The sequence below is a fragment of the Salvelinus alpinus genome, chromosome 31, assembly GCF_045679555.1.
Source record: "Salvelinus alpinus chromosome 31, SLU_Salpinus.1, whole genome shotgun sequence".
In the NCBI taxonomy this organism is placed as follows: domain Eukaryota; kingdom Metazoa; phylum Chordata; class Actinopteri; order Salmoniformes; family Salmonidae; genus Salvelinus; species Salvelinus alpinus.
In genome coordinates, this window is record NC_092116.1 from 7,619,050 (window position 1) to 7,633,800 (window position 14,751).

Here is a 14,751-nt window from a genome sequence, read left to right on the forward strand (position 1 = left end):
TGGAGAAAGAAGATGTTTATCAGTCTCTCGGTCCCAGTTTGGATACACCTGTATCTGTGTAGTGTGTGCTATGCTATAGTAAAGGCTAGCTCTGGGTTCCCTGTTCTTAGTCAAGGTTTTAGCTGGGTTTCTATCCATCCCTAAAGCTCAATCCCAGACTCCCTGTGCGAAGCGGGCGTCTGCGTGCCAAGCGTGTAACCCAGTCGGACACCTCCAGTGAGGCACCAGACAGCCTGGCGTTTAACTCTGAAATCCTGATTTCCGGTGTGGCTACTGCGCTTGCTACACTGCTAGAAAGGAGCTCGGGCTGTGGCTCTGCAGGAAAATTCATCACAAACTCAATAGTTCTCCTTCCTCTTTTTGTCATTACATGGGCTCCACATTGCTTGGTGGTGAGGGATACAGAGAGAAAGTTGAGGGAAATGTTTTTGGCCCCGTTGAAAAATAATTGATAAAGGAATGAGTGAGGCCGGGTGTTCTGCTTTGGGCGGTCCAGCTTTCTGATACGGGTCAAGGAAAGCGGATTGTGACCGAACTGAAACTCACAGCTAGTGAATGATAAACTAGTGGACCTGTAAACAATATTGAAACACTTTCAGGGAGCTTTTAAGTGAGGCTGTGAAAAAGGAAATTGACCTGGCCTTTTACAGACCGACTTATAAAAGAGGGGAGGCTCATTCTGAATTCCCTCTGTCGTGGTGTACTTTGAGCATCAGTCTTAAACTGCACGGTATTTGACCTGATTACGGAGTCCACCCTTGATTTTGCAGTAAGACTTCACAGTGTGGATTCTCTATTCAGAAAGAGATTAACAGGAGAGGTATGACTATTACAGAAAGCTCATAAGCCACCTTTGAAAATGGAACTCTGCAGCCCCATAGGTCCAACACATTTGTCTAAGGTCTGTGAATTCAGTCAAAGTCTTCTCCTGTGGTATCTATTAGTTAAGAGTTGAAATTCGTCAGATTTTGCAAGGAAGTAAATACAAAAATACCTTTATAACAAGGATAACTGCAGTTCTCTCCATTGACGAGTCTCTCCATTTGGGTACTGCTGCAACTTCTGCTATGTGAGTCAATGTAACCATCATACCCTTATTTAATGACCTTGGGGTCTGAGTAGAGTCCGTAGTTCTAAATGTGTCTTCTTATATTTGAGGCGGTTGGCATCGGAAACAGGAAATACTATCAGCACGGCGGTAGTATCTGATGCGAATTTAACTCAGTGTGGCGTGCATATCTTTCTCTGAACTCACGTGTAGAAAAAGAGAGGAATAGGGAAGGAATTTTCAGTTGACTTCTTGTTGTGTTCTGTGTTAATCTCTGTGAAACAGGCCGCGAATCTCCGCTCACTATCTGAAGCCTAAACCGATAGCCGCTTCCCATTTACTGAATCTAAAAACCCAGAAAACTTCCGGGAATAACTTATGTCTCAAATAAGCCGTACTAGACGTTGTTCACTCTCTCTTGTCTCGCTTTCTTTCTCTCCCTCCTCCCTTGTCTCGCTCTCTTTCTCTCCCTCCTCCCTTGTCTCGCTCTCTTTCTCTCCCTCCTCCCTTGTCTCGCTCTCTTTCTCTCCCTCCTCCCTTGTCTCGCTCTCTTTCTCTCCCTCCTCCCTTGTCTCGCTCTCTTTCTCTCGCTACTCCCTTGTTTTGCTCTCTTTCTCTCCCTCCCTTGTCTCGCTCTCTTTCTCTCCCTCCTCCCTTGTCTCGCTCTCTTTCTCTCCCTCCTCCCTTGTCTCGCTTTCTTTCTCTCCCTCCTCCCTTGTCTCGCTTTCTTTCTCTCCCTTCTCCCTTGTCTCGCTCTCTTTCTCTCTCTTTCGCTCCCTCCCTTGTCTCGCTCTCTCTTTCTCTCTTGCTTTCACTCTTCATCTCTTTCTCTCCCTCTCTCTCATCTCTTTTTTTCCTGTCCCCCCTCTCTCCATCTCTCTCTCACTCTCCGTCCTTCTCTCTCTGTCTTCCAGCAGTTATCAGCAGTCCCTGTACTGCAATCTGGTCCTTCGGGAAGCCGTCTCTCTCTCTCTCTCTCTCTCTCTCTCTCTCTCTCTCTCTCTCTCTCTCTCTCTCTCTCTCTCTCTCTCTCTCTCTCTCTCTCTCTCTCTCTCTCTCTCTCTCTCTCTCTCTCTCTCTCTCTCTCTCTCTCTCTCTCGCTCTCTCGCTCTCTCTCTCTCTCCATCCTCTCTCTCTCACACACACACACACACACACGCACAGCATTGTTGAGCCTGCATTGCCCATTGAAATAATATTTTAAATCCTTGTCAAAATAGACTCTCTTTTGTCCTCCTGTGCAGCAGATTACTACCAGCCTGTATTCTTCTGGAATTGCCTTTGCTGCCTCTCACACTCCTAGCCAACCCCTTTCCCATGTCCCACCATTATATTACTCACAATGGAACGATAGTATAGGAAAGATCCCTTTGGTCACAGTAAAATCTCAAACAGACACACAGACATAGAGTATTATGCGGTGATGTTTAGCTAGATTCTAGGTTGAAGATGACCAAGGTTAAGACAACAGGATTCTAATATCCCATAACACTTTGCAACAACGGGTCTAGCAATGCTAGTTAGCAACAGCGCCGGTCGTTTTTTGTGATTTGTGACGACGTCTTAACCTGTATATTTTCAACCAGGGCTAAATTAGTCCATGGCAGCCATCTTGTGGTCCTGGTTCAGTGGTAGATGGAGCTCCAGGGCCTGGTGGCCCAGGGCTCCACGTTAGGGGCTTCTTCCTGAGTTCACTGCTCAGGGACGGTGGGTCCACAGAGACAGGGCCCATCTGCCTGTGACAGCTGGGTCCACAGCTGGAGGGACAGACAGTGACAGATGACTCACTGTGAAGCATCAGGGTCCAAATATGGATAGATGGCTAGAGGGATGTAAAGGAATTGAGAAAATGAGGGAGAGCGAGAAAGATTAAAGGCTGGCTGTAGTACTTTCATCCTCATGGTGATACGGTGATGGGAAAAATGTGGTTATTCAGGGGAAGGAAATGTTAATATGGGTTTGATATATTTCTCACTGTATCTGATTTAGATAGGTGGGTGTTACATTGGGAAAAAATCTGAGTATGTCGATGGAGGTTGTTGGGGGAAAAAATGATTGGTCTTTTTCTGAAATGAACAAATGATTCTCTGAGATTTCTGGTGGCTATTGAAGGCAGTTAATGTTCTGATCAGACACTAACGCTGATTCAGCTTCTGAGACTACACCTATTGTGCCCTGGGGATCCCCTCAACCTGAGCTCTTTAAATATTCAACAGCAAGTCCGGAGTGATAGATGCCAGCTAATTAACAACGTGGAACAATCGCCCGGATAACACCACCATCAGGGTCTTCTCTCCAAGACATGAAGTGGTTTCATTGTGCCTATATTGCAAATGGGGTTTTAGAAAATGGGTTCAAAGTAATGTGCAATCTGATTGGCTGAAATGGTGCCAGTTGGTTTGCCAGTTATTAACGCTGGGGTCCCTCTTCCTGCTTCTCTCTGGGATGTATCGTCATAGTTGAATAAGATGTGTGAAACAGGCAGGCTCCACCATGCGAGACCTCTCTCCTCCTCCCTTTTTAACTACAGCACGCTCCCTCTCGGTCTGTCTCCCACTCCTGCCCTCGCCTGTCTGTCTCCTGCTCATGCGTGCGTTATTACATAAAGACGTGTTTGTTTACATGATCGCATCATCCTGCGAGCGCTAAGACCAGGAAAGATCATTGGCCTTTGACAAAATTGCTGGATCTGAGAGGCAACCCGATACTGAGCCTTCTTCACAGGTAGTGAGGCCATGATGTTATTAGTGGATTCATTTGACTCTTCTTGTCTTGTAATGAACTTAGCGATTCTCAATTGTTCTCTCTCTCATTCCTTCCCTCTTCCCTCTCTCTCTCCCTCTCTGTGTCTGACTATGAAGGAGGGATGTAGTGTGGATGTGTCTGGGTACAGGCAGAAGGGAAGCAGTGAAATGGATGTGGGGCTTGTGGAAGACCGATAGATTTTAATTACCCGGCTCCCTGAGAGCAGAATATAAGAGTATGTACATAAACGGTGCAATTAGATTATAGCCCACCGTAAACTGTGAGTCTCTCTCGCTCGCTCTCTCTCTCTCTCTCTCTCTCTCTCTCTATTTTCCCCAGCAGTGATAACATTGTGTCTGCGTTATTATAAACCAATCATTACCTTAGCCAGGTACTCAATCAACTGTATCGAAATAGCCAGAGCTATTTGTAGCTGCGAGCTAATCCATAGCTAGCGACTAGCTAGTATGTCTCCATAGCCAGTTAGCTTTTTGTAAACACAGCGTATAGCCTCATATGTCTTACTGTAAGCGGGCTAGCTACTAGCTAGTCCATAACCATTGCCAGCTAGTTAACTAGTTGCTTAACTGAACCTCACATCGCGTTGCGTCTACTTGTGCAACGCTACAACGCTACAGAAAGCATACTGTGCTGTATTGTAACCGATGCTCATTTTTGCATCTTGTTGCTAAACTGACAAATCGAGTGTCTGTGGGTTGCTAGTGTGTCCCATTTGTCTGCAGAATACATAACTCACAGCTTGAACTTCTCCACAAAGTGCACTTACATAAGTGGCTAACATTTGATTCTGAGAAAAAGTTATTGAATCGTCCAAATGGGAGCTGGGAGTTAAAAAGTGATGACTTCCTTTGTGTGTTTACGCCTCCCCTGCTGTGTGAGCTAAGGGATTCAGTATGTCCTATTTTCCTGACCTCTTTGGAGAAGTTTCGGCTTTCGCCCTCTTCAGTGTGAAGGACAAATTCAAACTGTCCTGTGACTTAGCCAGTGGTGCGAAGTACTTATTTAAAGATACTTTAAAGTACTACTACTAGTTTTTTTGTATCTGTACTTTACAATTTATATTTTTGACTACTTTTACTTTTACTTCACTACATTCCTTAAGAAAATATTGTACTTTTTACTCCATACATTTTCCTTGACACCCAAAAGTACTTATTACATTTTGAATGCTTAGCAGGACAGGAAAATGGTCCAATTCACACACTTATCAACCGAACATCCCTGGTCATCTCTACTGCCTCTGATCTGGTGGATTCACTCAAATACTCCATTTGTAAATTATGTCTGAATGTTGGAGTGTGTCCCTGGCTTTCCGTAAATAAAAAAAACAAGAAAATGGTTGGCCTGGTATGGTTCCCAATCAGAGGCAGCTGTTTATTGTTGTCTCTGATTGGGGATCATAATTAGGCAGCCATTCCCCCACTGTGTTTTGTGGGATCTTGTTTATGTGTAGTTGCCTGTGAGCACTCCATAGCTTCACGTATCGTTTGCTTTTTATTGTTTTTGTGCGTTTCACGTCAATAAATTATGTGGAACCCATATCACGCTGCGCTTTGGTCCGAATGTTCTTACGACGATCGTGACAGAAGATCCCACCACACCAGGACCAAGCAGCGTGCCCAGGAGGAGAAGGTATCCTGGACTTGGGAGGAGATCTTGGATGGGAAGGGATCCTGGACTTGGGAGGAAATCCTGGCAGGACAGGATAGGCTTCCTTGGCGGCAGACGCAAGGAGAGAAGGGAGGACAGCGACGACTTCGGGGTTCGCGGCCACAAAGAAAGCCCAAAAAACAGCCCGAAAATATTTGGGGGGGGTCCCAAGGGGTGGTGAACCAGAGTCAGTCTGGGAGAAGAGGGAGGAGAGTGAACGGAGAGAGTCAGAGACCATCAGTGAGTTGATGGAGAAATTGGAGCAGAGTGAAATGAGAGAGTTGTTGTGTTGGTGTATGAGGCATGACATTCGCCCTAAGGAGCGTGTTATCTGTTTGATGCCACCTGAGTCAGCTCTCCGTACTCATTCTGAGGAGCGTGGTATCAGTCTGGTAAAATCTGTGCCGGCTCCACGCACCAGGTCTCCAGTACGCCTCCCCAGCCCTGTACGTCCTGTGCCAGCTCTCCGCACTCGCCTTGAGGTGTGTGTCACCAGTCCGGTACCACCTGTGCCGGCTCCACGCACCAGGCCTCCAGTGCGCTTTCCCAGTCCGGTACGTCCTGTGCGTGCTCCTCTCACTTGCCCAGAAGTGTGTGTCAGCAGTCAGGTACCACCTGTGCCGGCTCCATGCACTAGGCCTCCAGTGCGCCTCACCAGTCCGGTACGTCCTGTGCCTGCTCCTCGCACTCGAGCATTCCTCTGCACCGGTGCCCAGTCAAGGCACGGCATCCAGTCCCGCTCCATGGCAGGAGCCTTCCATTGCGCCAATGTCCAGTCCAGGCACGGCGTCCAGTCCTGCTCCAAGGCCGGAGCCTTCCTCTGCACCGGTGCCCAGTCCAGGCACGGCGTCCAGTCCCGCTCCATGGCAGGAGCCTTCCTCTGCGCCGATGTCCAGTCCAGGCACGGCATCCAGTCCCGCTCCAAGGCCGGAGCCTTCCTCTGCGCCGGTGCTCAGTCCAGGCACGGCATCCAGTCCCCTTCCAAGGCCGGAGCCGTCCTCTGCGCCGGTGCCCAGTCCAGGCATGGAGTCCAGTCCCGCTCCATGGCAGGAGCCTTCCTCTGCGCCGATGTCCAGTCCAGGCACGGCGTCCAGTCCCGCTCCATGGCAGGAGCCTTCCTCTGCGCCGATGTCCAGTCCAGGCACGGCGTCCAGTCCCGCTCCAAGGCTGGAGCCTTCCTCGGCGCCGGTGCCCAGTCTGGGTGCGGCATTCTACCCGGCTCCATGGCCGGACCCGTGGTCTGGGCGGGGGCAAAGTCCCGCTGGCGGATCCGCGAGCGTAGTGGCTACTTCGCCCCGCACCGGAGCCACCACCGACGCTAGATGCCCACCCGGACCCTCCCCTATAGAGTCAGGTTTTGCGGCTGGAGTCCGCACCTTTGGGGGGGTACTGTCACGCCCTGACCATAGAGAGCCTTTTTATTCTCTATTTTGGTTAGGTCGGGGTGTGACTAGGGTGGGTAATCTAGGTTGTTTTATTTCTATGTTTGCCTGGTATGGTTCCCAATCAGAGGCAGCTGTTTATCGTTGTCTCTGATTGGGGATAATATTTAGGCAGCCATTTCCCCACTGTGTTTTGTGGGATCTTGTTTATGTGTAGTTGCCTGTGAGCACTCCATAGCTTCACGAATAGTTTGCTTTTTATTGTTTTTGTGCGTTTCACGTCAATAAATTATGTGGAACCCATATCACGCTGCGCTTTGGTACGAATGTTCTTACGACGATCGTGACAGTTGGGTTCTTTTTCCACCACTGGACTTAGCCACCTCGTGTAGATGTGAATTTCCCCACATGTAAACACTGATCTCTCAGGCTTGCTAAATCCCTGCAGTCCTATTGTTATAAGAACACTCCATTACTCCAACACTTTCTCCTCAACAAGGCTCTTTTTTGATGCCCCCCTGGCCCAACAACCGCTGTTTATGGATGGGGAGGATGAGGGAGTGTAGTTAATTATGTGGGTAAGTGAGAATAGGTTTTTTGCGGGATTAGGAGGTAGGGAGAGAGGCATTTGATCCATCCACCACCAGGAACTGTAATCTTACTTTCTCTCTGACCTCACTTCCCTTTGGGGAGGGCGTGCTGGGGGGTGGGGGGGGGGTGTAGTGAACAGGGGAATACAATAATACCAGAAGCAGAACGTGGCTTGCCTGCCTTGCATCACCTAGAAGTGGAGAATAAGGGGGCAAGTGAGGATGACACTCTCCTGGGCCTCAGTGTGTGTGTGTGTGTTTTCGCTCAGTCTTTCGGGACATCCAGCATCAGCTGTAGCAAGCCCATTGTGTATTTCATCATGTTGAGCTACCCCTCACACACCTTTCACCCATCACCTTCGTGGAAACAACACGTCTGTATGGGAGGGTTTTGTCCAGTGTGTGTCTGTTCCTTGTATAGTACAAGTACTTCTTATTGTCAACATTTTGGCTGTAAGGCGTTTCTCAGGACAAGTTTCTATACGCAATTACATACACAATAGAGTTTTTTTTTCTTCTTGCTAACACAGTTCTACCTCCCTTTTTAGCACCCAGCCGCGAAGCGAAGTGTTCCACCTCTTTGCATATTGGAGATACTCTCCCTAGACTAGCGCTAACTGCTGGTCCACTGTAGACAGCCCAGGCCCACCTTTAAGCCACAGCTGGCTGGCTGAGGGGCCGGGTGAATTATGACATGCTCCCTTGGTTCCACCCCTGCCAGCTCTAGACAGGTGCATGGGTCAGGCCCATATCCGAGCTCACCCTTGCCCGGGTGTCCAACTTCCATCACCCTGAAAGCCCCTGGTGTGCCTCCTCCTGTCACTGTTAGGCGACCGGCCCACCGGGTAATGGCTGCTGGGGGGGCTGTGTGTTTGTGCGCATGTGAGAGTGTGTATCTGAATGATAGTGTGGCCCTGTCCTCCTGTCACAGGGGGAAGAGTGGTGCTGGCTTTTTCTGTTTGCCCATTTTTCAAGCACACTCCTTTCAGAGAAGCGAGGCGGTCCCAACTGAAAACTCCATCAGCCGTGATTTATCTGGTATGCTATCCCTCCCTCCCTCCCTCCCTCCCTCCCTCCCTCCCTCCCTCCCTGTGTTCATTCGCTCTCTGTCTCTCCCTCTTCCCCTCTCTTGGTCCTCCCCTGTCTGTCGTCTATTTATCTCACTGTCTCCAGCTTTCTGTGCCTTTCCCTCCTCCCTCTCTTTCTCTCTCGCTCCACATCTCTCTCTCTTTCTGCCTCTCGTCGTTACCTCTCTACCTTGCTACCCTGGCCTCGTATGATAGTAATAGCAGAGAAAGAGCAGTGGAGGAAAAGACAAGACAAATGAGAGTGGAATATTCAGTGCTAGGGGATGTGAGATGTGTTTAGAGTGTAGAGGGAAGTGAAAGGATAAAAGAGGGAGTACAGAGGGGAGGATGAAATGAACGAGGGGAGGGTGAGTGAAACAAAGCAGCAGTGTGCCGTTTCCTCACACTGATGAGGGGAAAACGAGGTCCCGCATTCATTTGCTAGACCCTTCAATGATTTATCACCAGTGACCAACCGGGTCTCGCCCTCTTTGTGCGTGTGTGCGCAGATCCGTGTTTTTGTATGTGTGAATGTTGTTTATTTTTCACCTACATGCACGTGTTCATTCATTATTCCTAAATGACAAAAATACCCTCTCTGACTCCTGCTGCTGTGTTGTTATTACAGTGAGTTTGGAAGAAGAACCCGCCCCAACAGTCCACCAAGCTGTTATTTACTGGTTGAGAGCCCATACATTGGCGACAAATCTGTGGCTTCACTCTATTTGTGTGCTGTATGTGCATACACAAGCATGTGTTCCTGCCTGCTACCCATCCTCCATCCCTGCCTCTCTCTCCCCTCCCTCCCCTCCCTCCCTCCCCTCTCCCGCCCTCTCGCTCTCAGGCTCACACTCTCTCTCCGCGTCTGTTTGCCTCTATCTATCTCCGTCTCCGGCTGTGCTTTCAAGGAGAGCGGAGTGTGTCCAACTTCCCTTGCTCCATTTCTGCCGTTTCTGTTTTACTTGCCCCTTGTCCGCTCCAGCGTACGCAGACGTCCTGCCTTTAGACCGCTGGATCAGGAGAGTCTTGTGGAAGGAAGGAGGGGAAGGATGCTCTCGCTGCTGCAGCCCCTGTTTCAATTAGCATGAATTTCACAGCAGTGGCGTCGGTCCGAACAAGCCAGCCAGCAGTCTGTGCCGGAGCTCCGAGAGGACTGCTTCTTCCTCAGACCAGCGTCTGGGAATCCACGGACTGAGAGGGAGAGACCCGGGAATCTCTTTCCATCTGAAGGGACATAAAGGAAAAGGATACTGTGTGATATTGAGTGGGAAGGAGACTAGGAGGATTTTGAAGGATCGGTATGCTGTGATGCTTTTCTGAGCTGGAGGGGATAGCGATCACTTGGATGCTCTCTGTGTGTTTGGGTGCGATTCTACTGCCTCTGAATCTGTATCCGCGCCGCTCTCCACCCTAGCTTGGTTCTCTCCTGGAGGGGAGAGGGATTGCGAGTGTCTATAGTTGTTGGGAATATCTACTTCTGCTTTTTCTCTTTCTCTGCCCTGCACTCGATTTCCACATCCCTTGTTTGCCTCTGCTCTCTGCAGACGGCTCTGCTCTACGCTGTCGTTCCTTCAGAGATGTGAAAAGCCTGGAAGCTGGATTCAGCTGCACCTCCATCGTCTTGGCACTGTTCTAGCCCTCTCTCCATCACTCTATCCCTTTTTTGCCTTTTGTTTTCTGATGTGAGAGGTTTCATCCAGCAAACTGTGGGGATGGTGGTCGTTTTTTTAACCACACCGAGGGCTCAGGCTCTGGATCGAGAAGGTTTGTAGCGCTTTCGCAGTGGAAAACTTCAGTTCTATTGACAGCAAACAGGGTTATTGAGTTATAGCTGAAAAATATATTTGTGTTGATTAGTCATATAGTTTTACAGATGGAAGCATTTAAAAAATGTAATAATCTGTGTTCCCCTGATTTATCAGTTGCTGTTTAGGCTTCCACCGCTAGTGGTAGTTTGTTTTGTGGTGCTTAGCAGGGTTCCTTAATAAAAGTCCTTAGTCGGCAGTGGGGGGGGGTCGTTTTTTTTGGGGTGCTGTTGTTTTTGGGGATTCGTTTTTTGGGGGCTCTGGAGGATTGCGTAGGAATAGGGAATAGGCTCCAGGGGGGATTTAGCCATAGGACTCACTGAAGGAATTTTCAGATTTTTTCTTCTTGCTCCTTTTTGGAAGGATTTCACTTTTTATTTTCCCTGAACATACCTTTTTTCCTGCAGTGTTTTTGGGATCATCATCTTCGGGAGGAGGATCGTGTAAATTTTGGGGGGTTTTTACAAATATATATATTTTTGCCCCGCACTGGCAAGCCGGGGATCATGGGCCCTGGGTCCATCTGAGATGTCATCTTCCTGTTCCTGTCGCGCGGAAGGAAGTTGGAGGGGCATGCTGCTCCCATTGAGCTACGCCCCCGTGCTTCGGTCGGTCCTGGAGGTGGGCGGAGGGCTGCTGCTAGTGCAGCGGCCCGTGGCGCCCCTGGTGTGGGCCAGCCCGGCCTGCCTGTTCCGGCTGGTGCTCTCCCTGGCCCTGCTGGCCTTCCCCTGCCCTGCCGTGGCCGCCCGTGTCTCCTCCAGCCTCAGCACCACCCACCACGTCCACCACTTCCACAACAAGCATGGAACTGTGCCCATCGCCATCAACAGGATGCCCTTTCTCACACGTGGAGGCCACGGTAAGGTCCAAACTCCCTTATTTTACTCGTAAACGGTCCCTTTCGCTATCTGGCAAGCTAATGGTTGATGTATCGATTAATCATGCCGGTAAGAGTGTGTGATGTGTGGAATTATGATTTGGACTATGGAGGTTAATGAAACGTAGCGGTCTTGAAGGGGGTTGATTTGTGGTTGGAGAGGAGGTGGTCCGGCTTGAGACCATGAGTCAAGCCAAGTGGTTCATCCATCTATTGATCCTGGTTCATCCACACAAAGGCAGAGGGGTTCAACAGGGCAACCCACCTCATTTGCTGCAGCTCCCCGCTGGCCAAACTCTGATGAATGGGTCCGGATCCTGTGCATCCTCAGACAACAGGGCCCTAATGCTCATGATTTACATGTGGCGGCCATTTTAGATCCACGCTTGTGACCAATGCAGATTCATGTCATCATAATGCATAGGCCAACTGTTGACACACAATGGCTGGGTTTTAATGTCCTTTCAAGGTCTTTGAGATTGTGTTCTGCTGTATGTATTCACTATGGTACTCTGTGTCCTGGTTTTCCATTTTAAAATTGACTCAATGTCTTTCCTGTGCTCTATAAATGCGTTTGGCTGCTTCTCTCAGGGTTCTCTGTTGGTTGCTGCAGTTTCTTCTGCTGGAGTTTTCTTTTTTTAAATCCCATTTCCCCTCGCCCTTTCCCAACCTTCCGCAGAGTGAATTCCCAGCGTTCTGGCAACTCGGCGTCTTCGCGTGTTCCGCTGTCCATATCATTCACTTCGGTCCACTTAGTTTCGGTCCGTGTGCTTGACGGCGCCGCCCTCCTCCGTTTAGCCGTAATCTGTGTCAATCAAGGCGGAGCAGCGCACGTAGGCCGCCGCAGTCAATTGGCCGAGCCTGCGCCTCTATCGACGTTATTGGCTTTCTGCATCTTCCCTGTGCTCAGTGCCGCATTGGATTTCTGACTTTTCACATTCTCTGCCGGAGCCGCTGAGCGCGATATGCCAACTGTCTCTCGGGCCAAATGCCAGTCTGGAACACAATAGAGCTTCCAATAGAGTCTGAGAAGATGTGGGGAAATAATGCTTGCTTTTTCCAATAAAGGGTTGATGATTGATGTTTGCTTGTAATGACCTGGCTGGAAGCGCGCACACACACACACACACACACACACACACACACACACACACACACACACACACACACACACACACACACACACACACACACACACACACACACACACACACACACACACACACACACACACACACACACTCACACACGCACACACGCACACACGCACACACACACCGTTCTAAAATGGCAGCTGAAACCCTGGCTGCCCTGTTCTATTCACTATTTAGTTATTTCTTTCACCCTCTAGCTTTGGTAATTGGATTGCACTTCTCTTGCATTTCAAGTTGCTTAACTATTTACACACTGTAATGAATATTAAAAGGGTTCTCGGGCTCTCTCTGTGGATTTGCGGCTGTCCGATGATATCGGACACTTAGAGAAACGGGGTATTCGTTTGGTTAAAGTGAAAGAACGGGAAACGAAAGGAAGAGCCTGTGGTTCAGGCCATATGACGCTGACCACGTGTCTACGCTGGTAGTCCTACGGTCAAGGTTGTTTCTGTGAAGTGCACAATGCATAGAACCCATTGAACAGTCTCCTATTGCTTTTAGTGGTTACTCATTGCCCGCCCACATGATACCCAGCTTCGTCTGACAACTTGGGTGTCTTTTTTAAGTTATTATTCAGAGCGGCATGTGTTCATCACCGATTCCATTTCATGTGAAAAGACATCACGCATACTCTTGCATATCACTCCAATGGAGAGACTCCATTTCAGTCGCTCTCTATATAAGCCATCCAAGTCCAGACTCATGGCCCTCTATATCATGTGCCAGCCCTCGTTTCCGTCAACCAAGTCCCCCCCCCCCCCTCATTAGAAACCCTATCACAGTTTTCTGCTCGATAAGATCTCCTTAAGAATATGACCTATGACAGGAATGGGCAACTTTGATGGGGGAGGGACCGCCGTGGCTCACGAATATGTGTACTATGGGGCGTGGAGAAAATGTTGCCATTTTAAAACATTTTGCTGCAATTCTACACGTTTTGGGGCAGAGAGAAGATTTGGCTATTTTATAACTAATTTCATGTAATTCTACAAATGCTGCCGTAGGGCGGAGAGAAATGTTTGCCGCTTTTAATATGATATCTGAGCGAGAGTGACTAATAGCATCAATAGAGGACCATGATTAGGCCTACTACATGTTTAGATAGCTGGCCACTAGACTAATTTACCCATAAAAAATGTTTTAGCTGACATGGGCTAATTGAGTGACTATCAGTGAGGGACATAACAAGAGGAAAACTCCTGATGCACAACCACATTTCAAACTTGCACCTTGTGTATCCTGCTATTCCAACTCGCAACAGTAAGTTCAAACTTACCCAAAAAAAGGCAGTTGACTCTGGGAGCGCTGCTGAAGGCCTCATACTGCATTCTGCCTGCTGGTGGTGTCATTACTCTGTTTCTGTCGGCCCCGTCGTCTCCTCCTGAAAAGGATACTGCAGGGACAGAGCCACCGACGAGAGCTTGTGATACAAACAACAGTGGAGAGATGGATTGGATCATGTTAATAGGAGATGCCTTAACCTTTTGGTACATAGTAGGTACTGTTAAGCCATGGCTGGGAGTTGTTTGCTTAACATTTGGTTGGTGGGATATTGGCATATTGTTTCCAATTGGGATTTGGATCCTAGTATGCATGCTAATGCGTCTGTACATGTACATGTGACACTCGGGTGTATGAAGAAGTGCTTCAAAGTGATTGAGTATTAGCCAGGTTTGTTTGGCGAGCCACTCTTAGTGCCAGGCAGAGTGGAGAGGCCACTGTTTGTCCTGTTATCCTGCCTGATTAACGACTGCCACCGCCCGCCACGACGCACTATTATGATGGATGCTGAATGGAAAGGCGCCTGTTTGCAAGGCCCCCATCGCCAATCGCCCGCCGCCACCGATGCCCCACTCTCAGCCTGTCTATATGAAAAGCAATTCATTATGGCCTATTCAAGCCAGTGTGATTTCTTCTACACTGCTTCTGATTGAAGGTAATTGAAGAGTCCCCCCCCCCTCCCGACCATGCTTTTCCCTTCGTGTTTGTCATTTCAAACCGCTCTCTCTCTTCTCACTCCGGTATTACCCAGAAGCACTCAGTCTGCGGCTGGCTCGACTTGACACTGGCTCTTTCTTCCCTCCCACGTATGGTATATATTTAATCCATGTTGACGGTTTCATCTCACACCGGGCCTCCCTTGGGGCTGGCAAAACATAGCCTCAGCGCTCGCAGGCCAACCAGAACCTATTTAGCAGCGTCGTTATGTCACAGCAAAGAGCGTGCTCTGCCGTCTTACGGAGGAGCCTCGCGAAATCACTGGGCTTTCTCAGATGACATTGTCTCATGAACGCCTTTGTCCGTTCCGTTGTTATATCACTAAGGCTCCTTTGAAGGAAGCTGCGGCATACTTATATGAACAGCGCACACATCCTCTGATGCACGGCTTTGATGAGCTTTTTGTCTTTACTG

General features: G+C 49.0%; 1 protein-coding gene across 8 annotated transcripts in view; it reads left to right on the forward strand.

Moving 5' to 3' along the window:
• Positions 1-14,751, forward strand: part of LOC139561250 (neurexin-2-like) — a 1,055,901-nt gene that overhangs the window by 698,431 nt on the left and 342,719 nt on the right. The window contains exon 1 of one of the 8 annotated variants that reach the window (XM_071378234.1): positions 9,355-11,167. The exons of the other annotated variants lie outside the window; for them this stretch is intronic. Within the exon in view, the coding sequence (XP_071234335.1) occupies positions 10,837-11,167 (331 nt within the window). The 5' untranslated portion in view covers positions 9,355-10,836. Of the gene's footprint in view, positions 1-9,354; positions 11,168-14,751 lie in introns of those variants that run through there. 8 annotated transcript variants of the gene reach the window in all.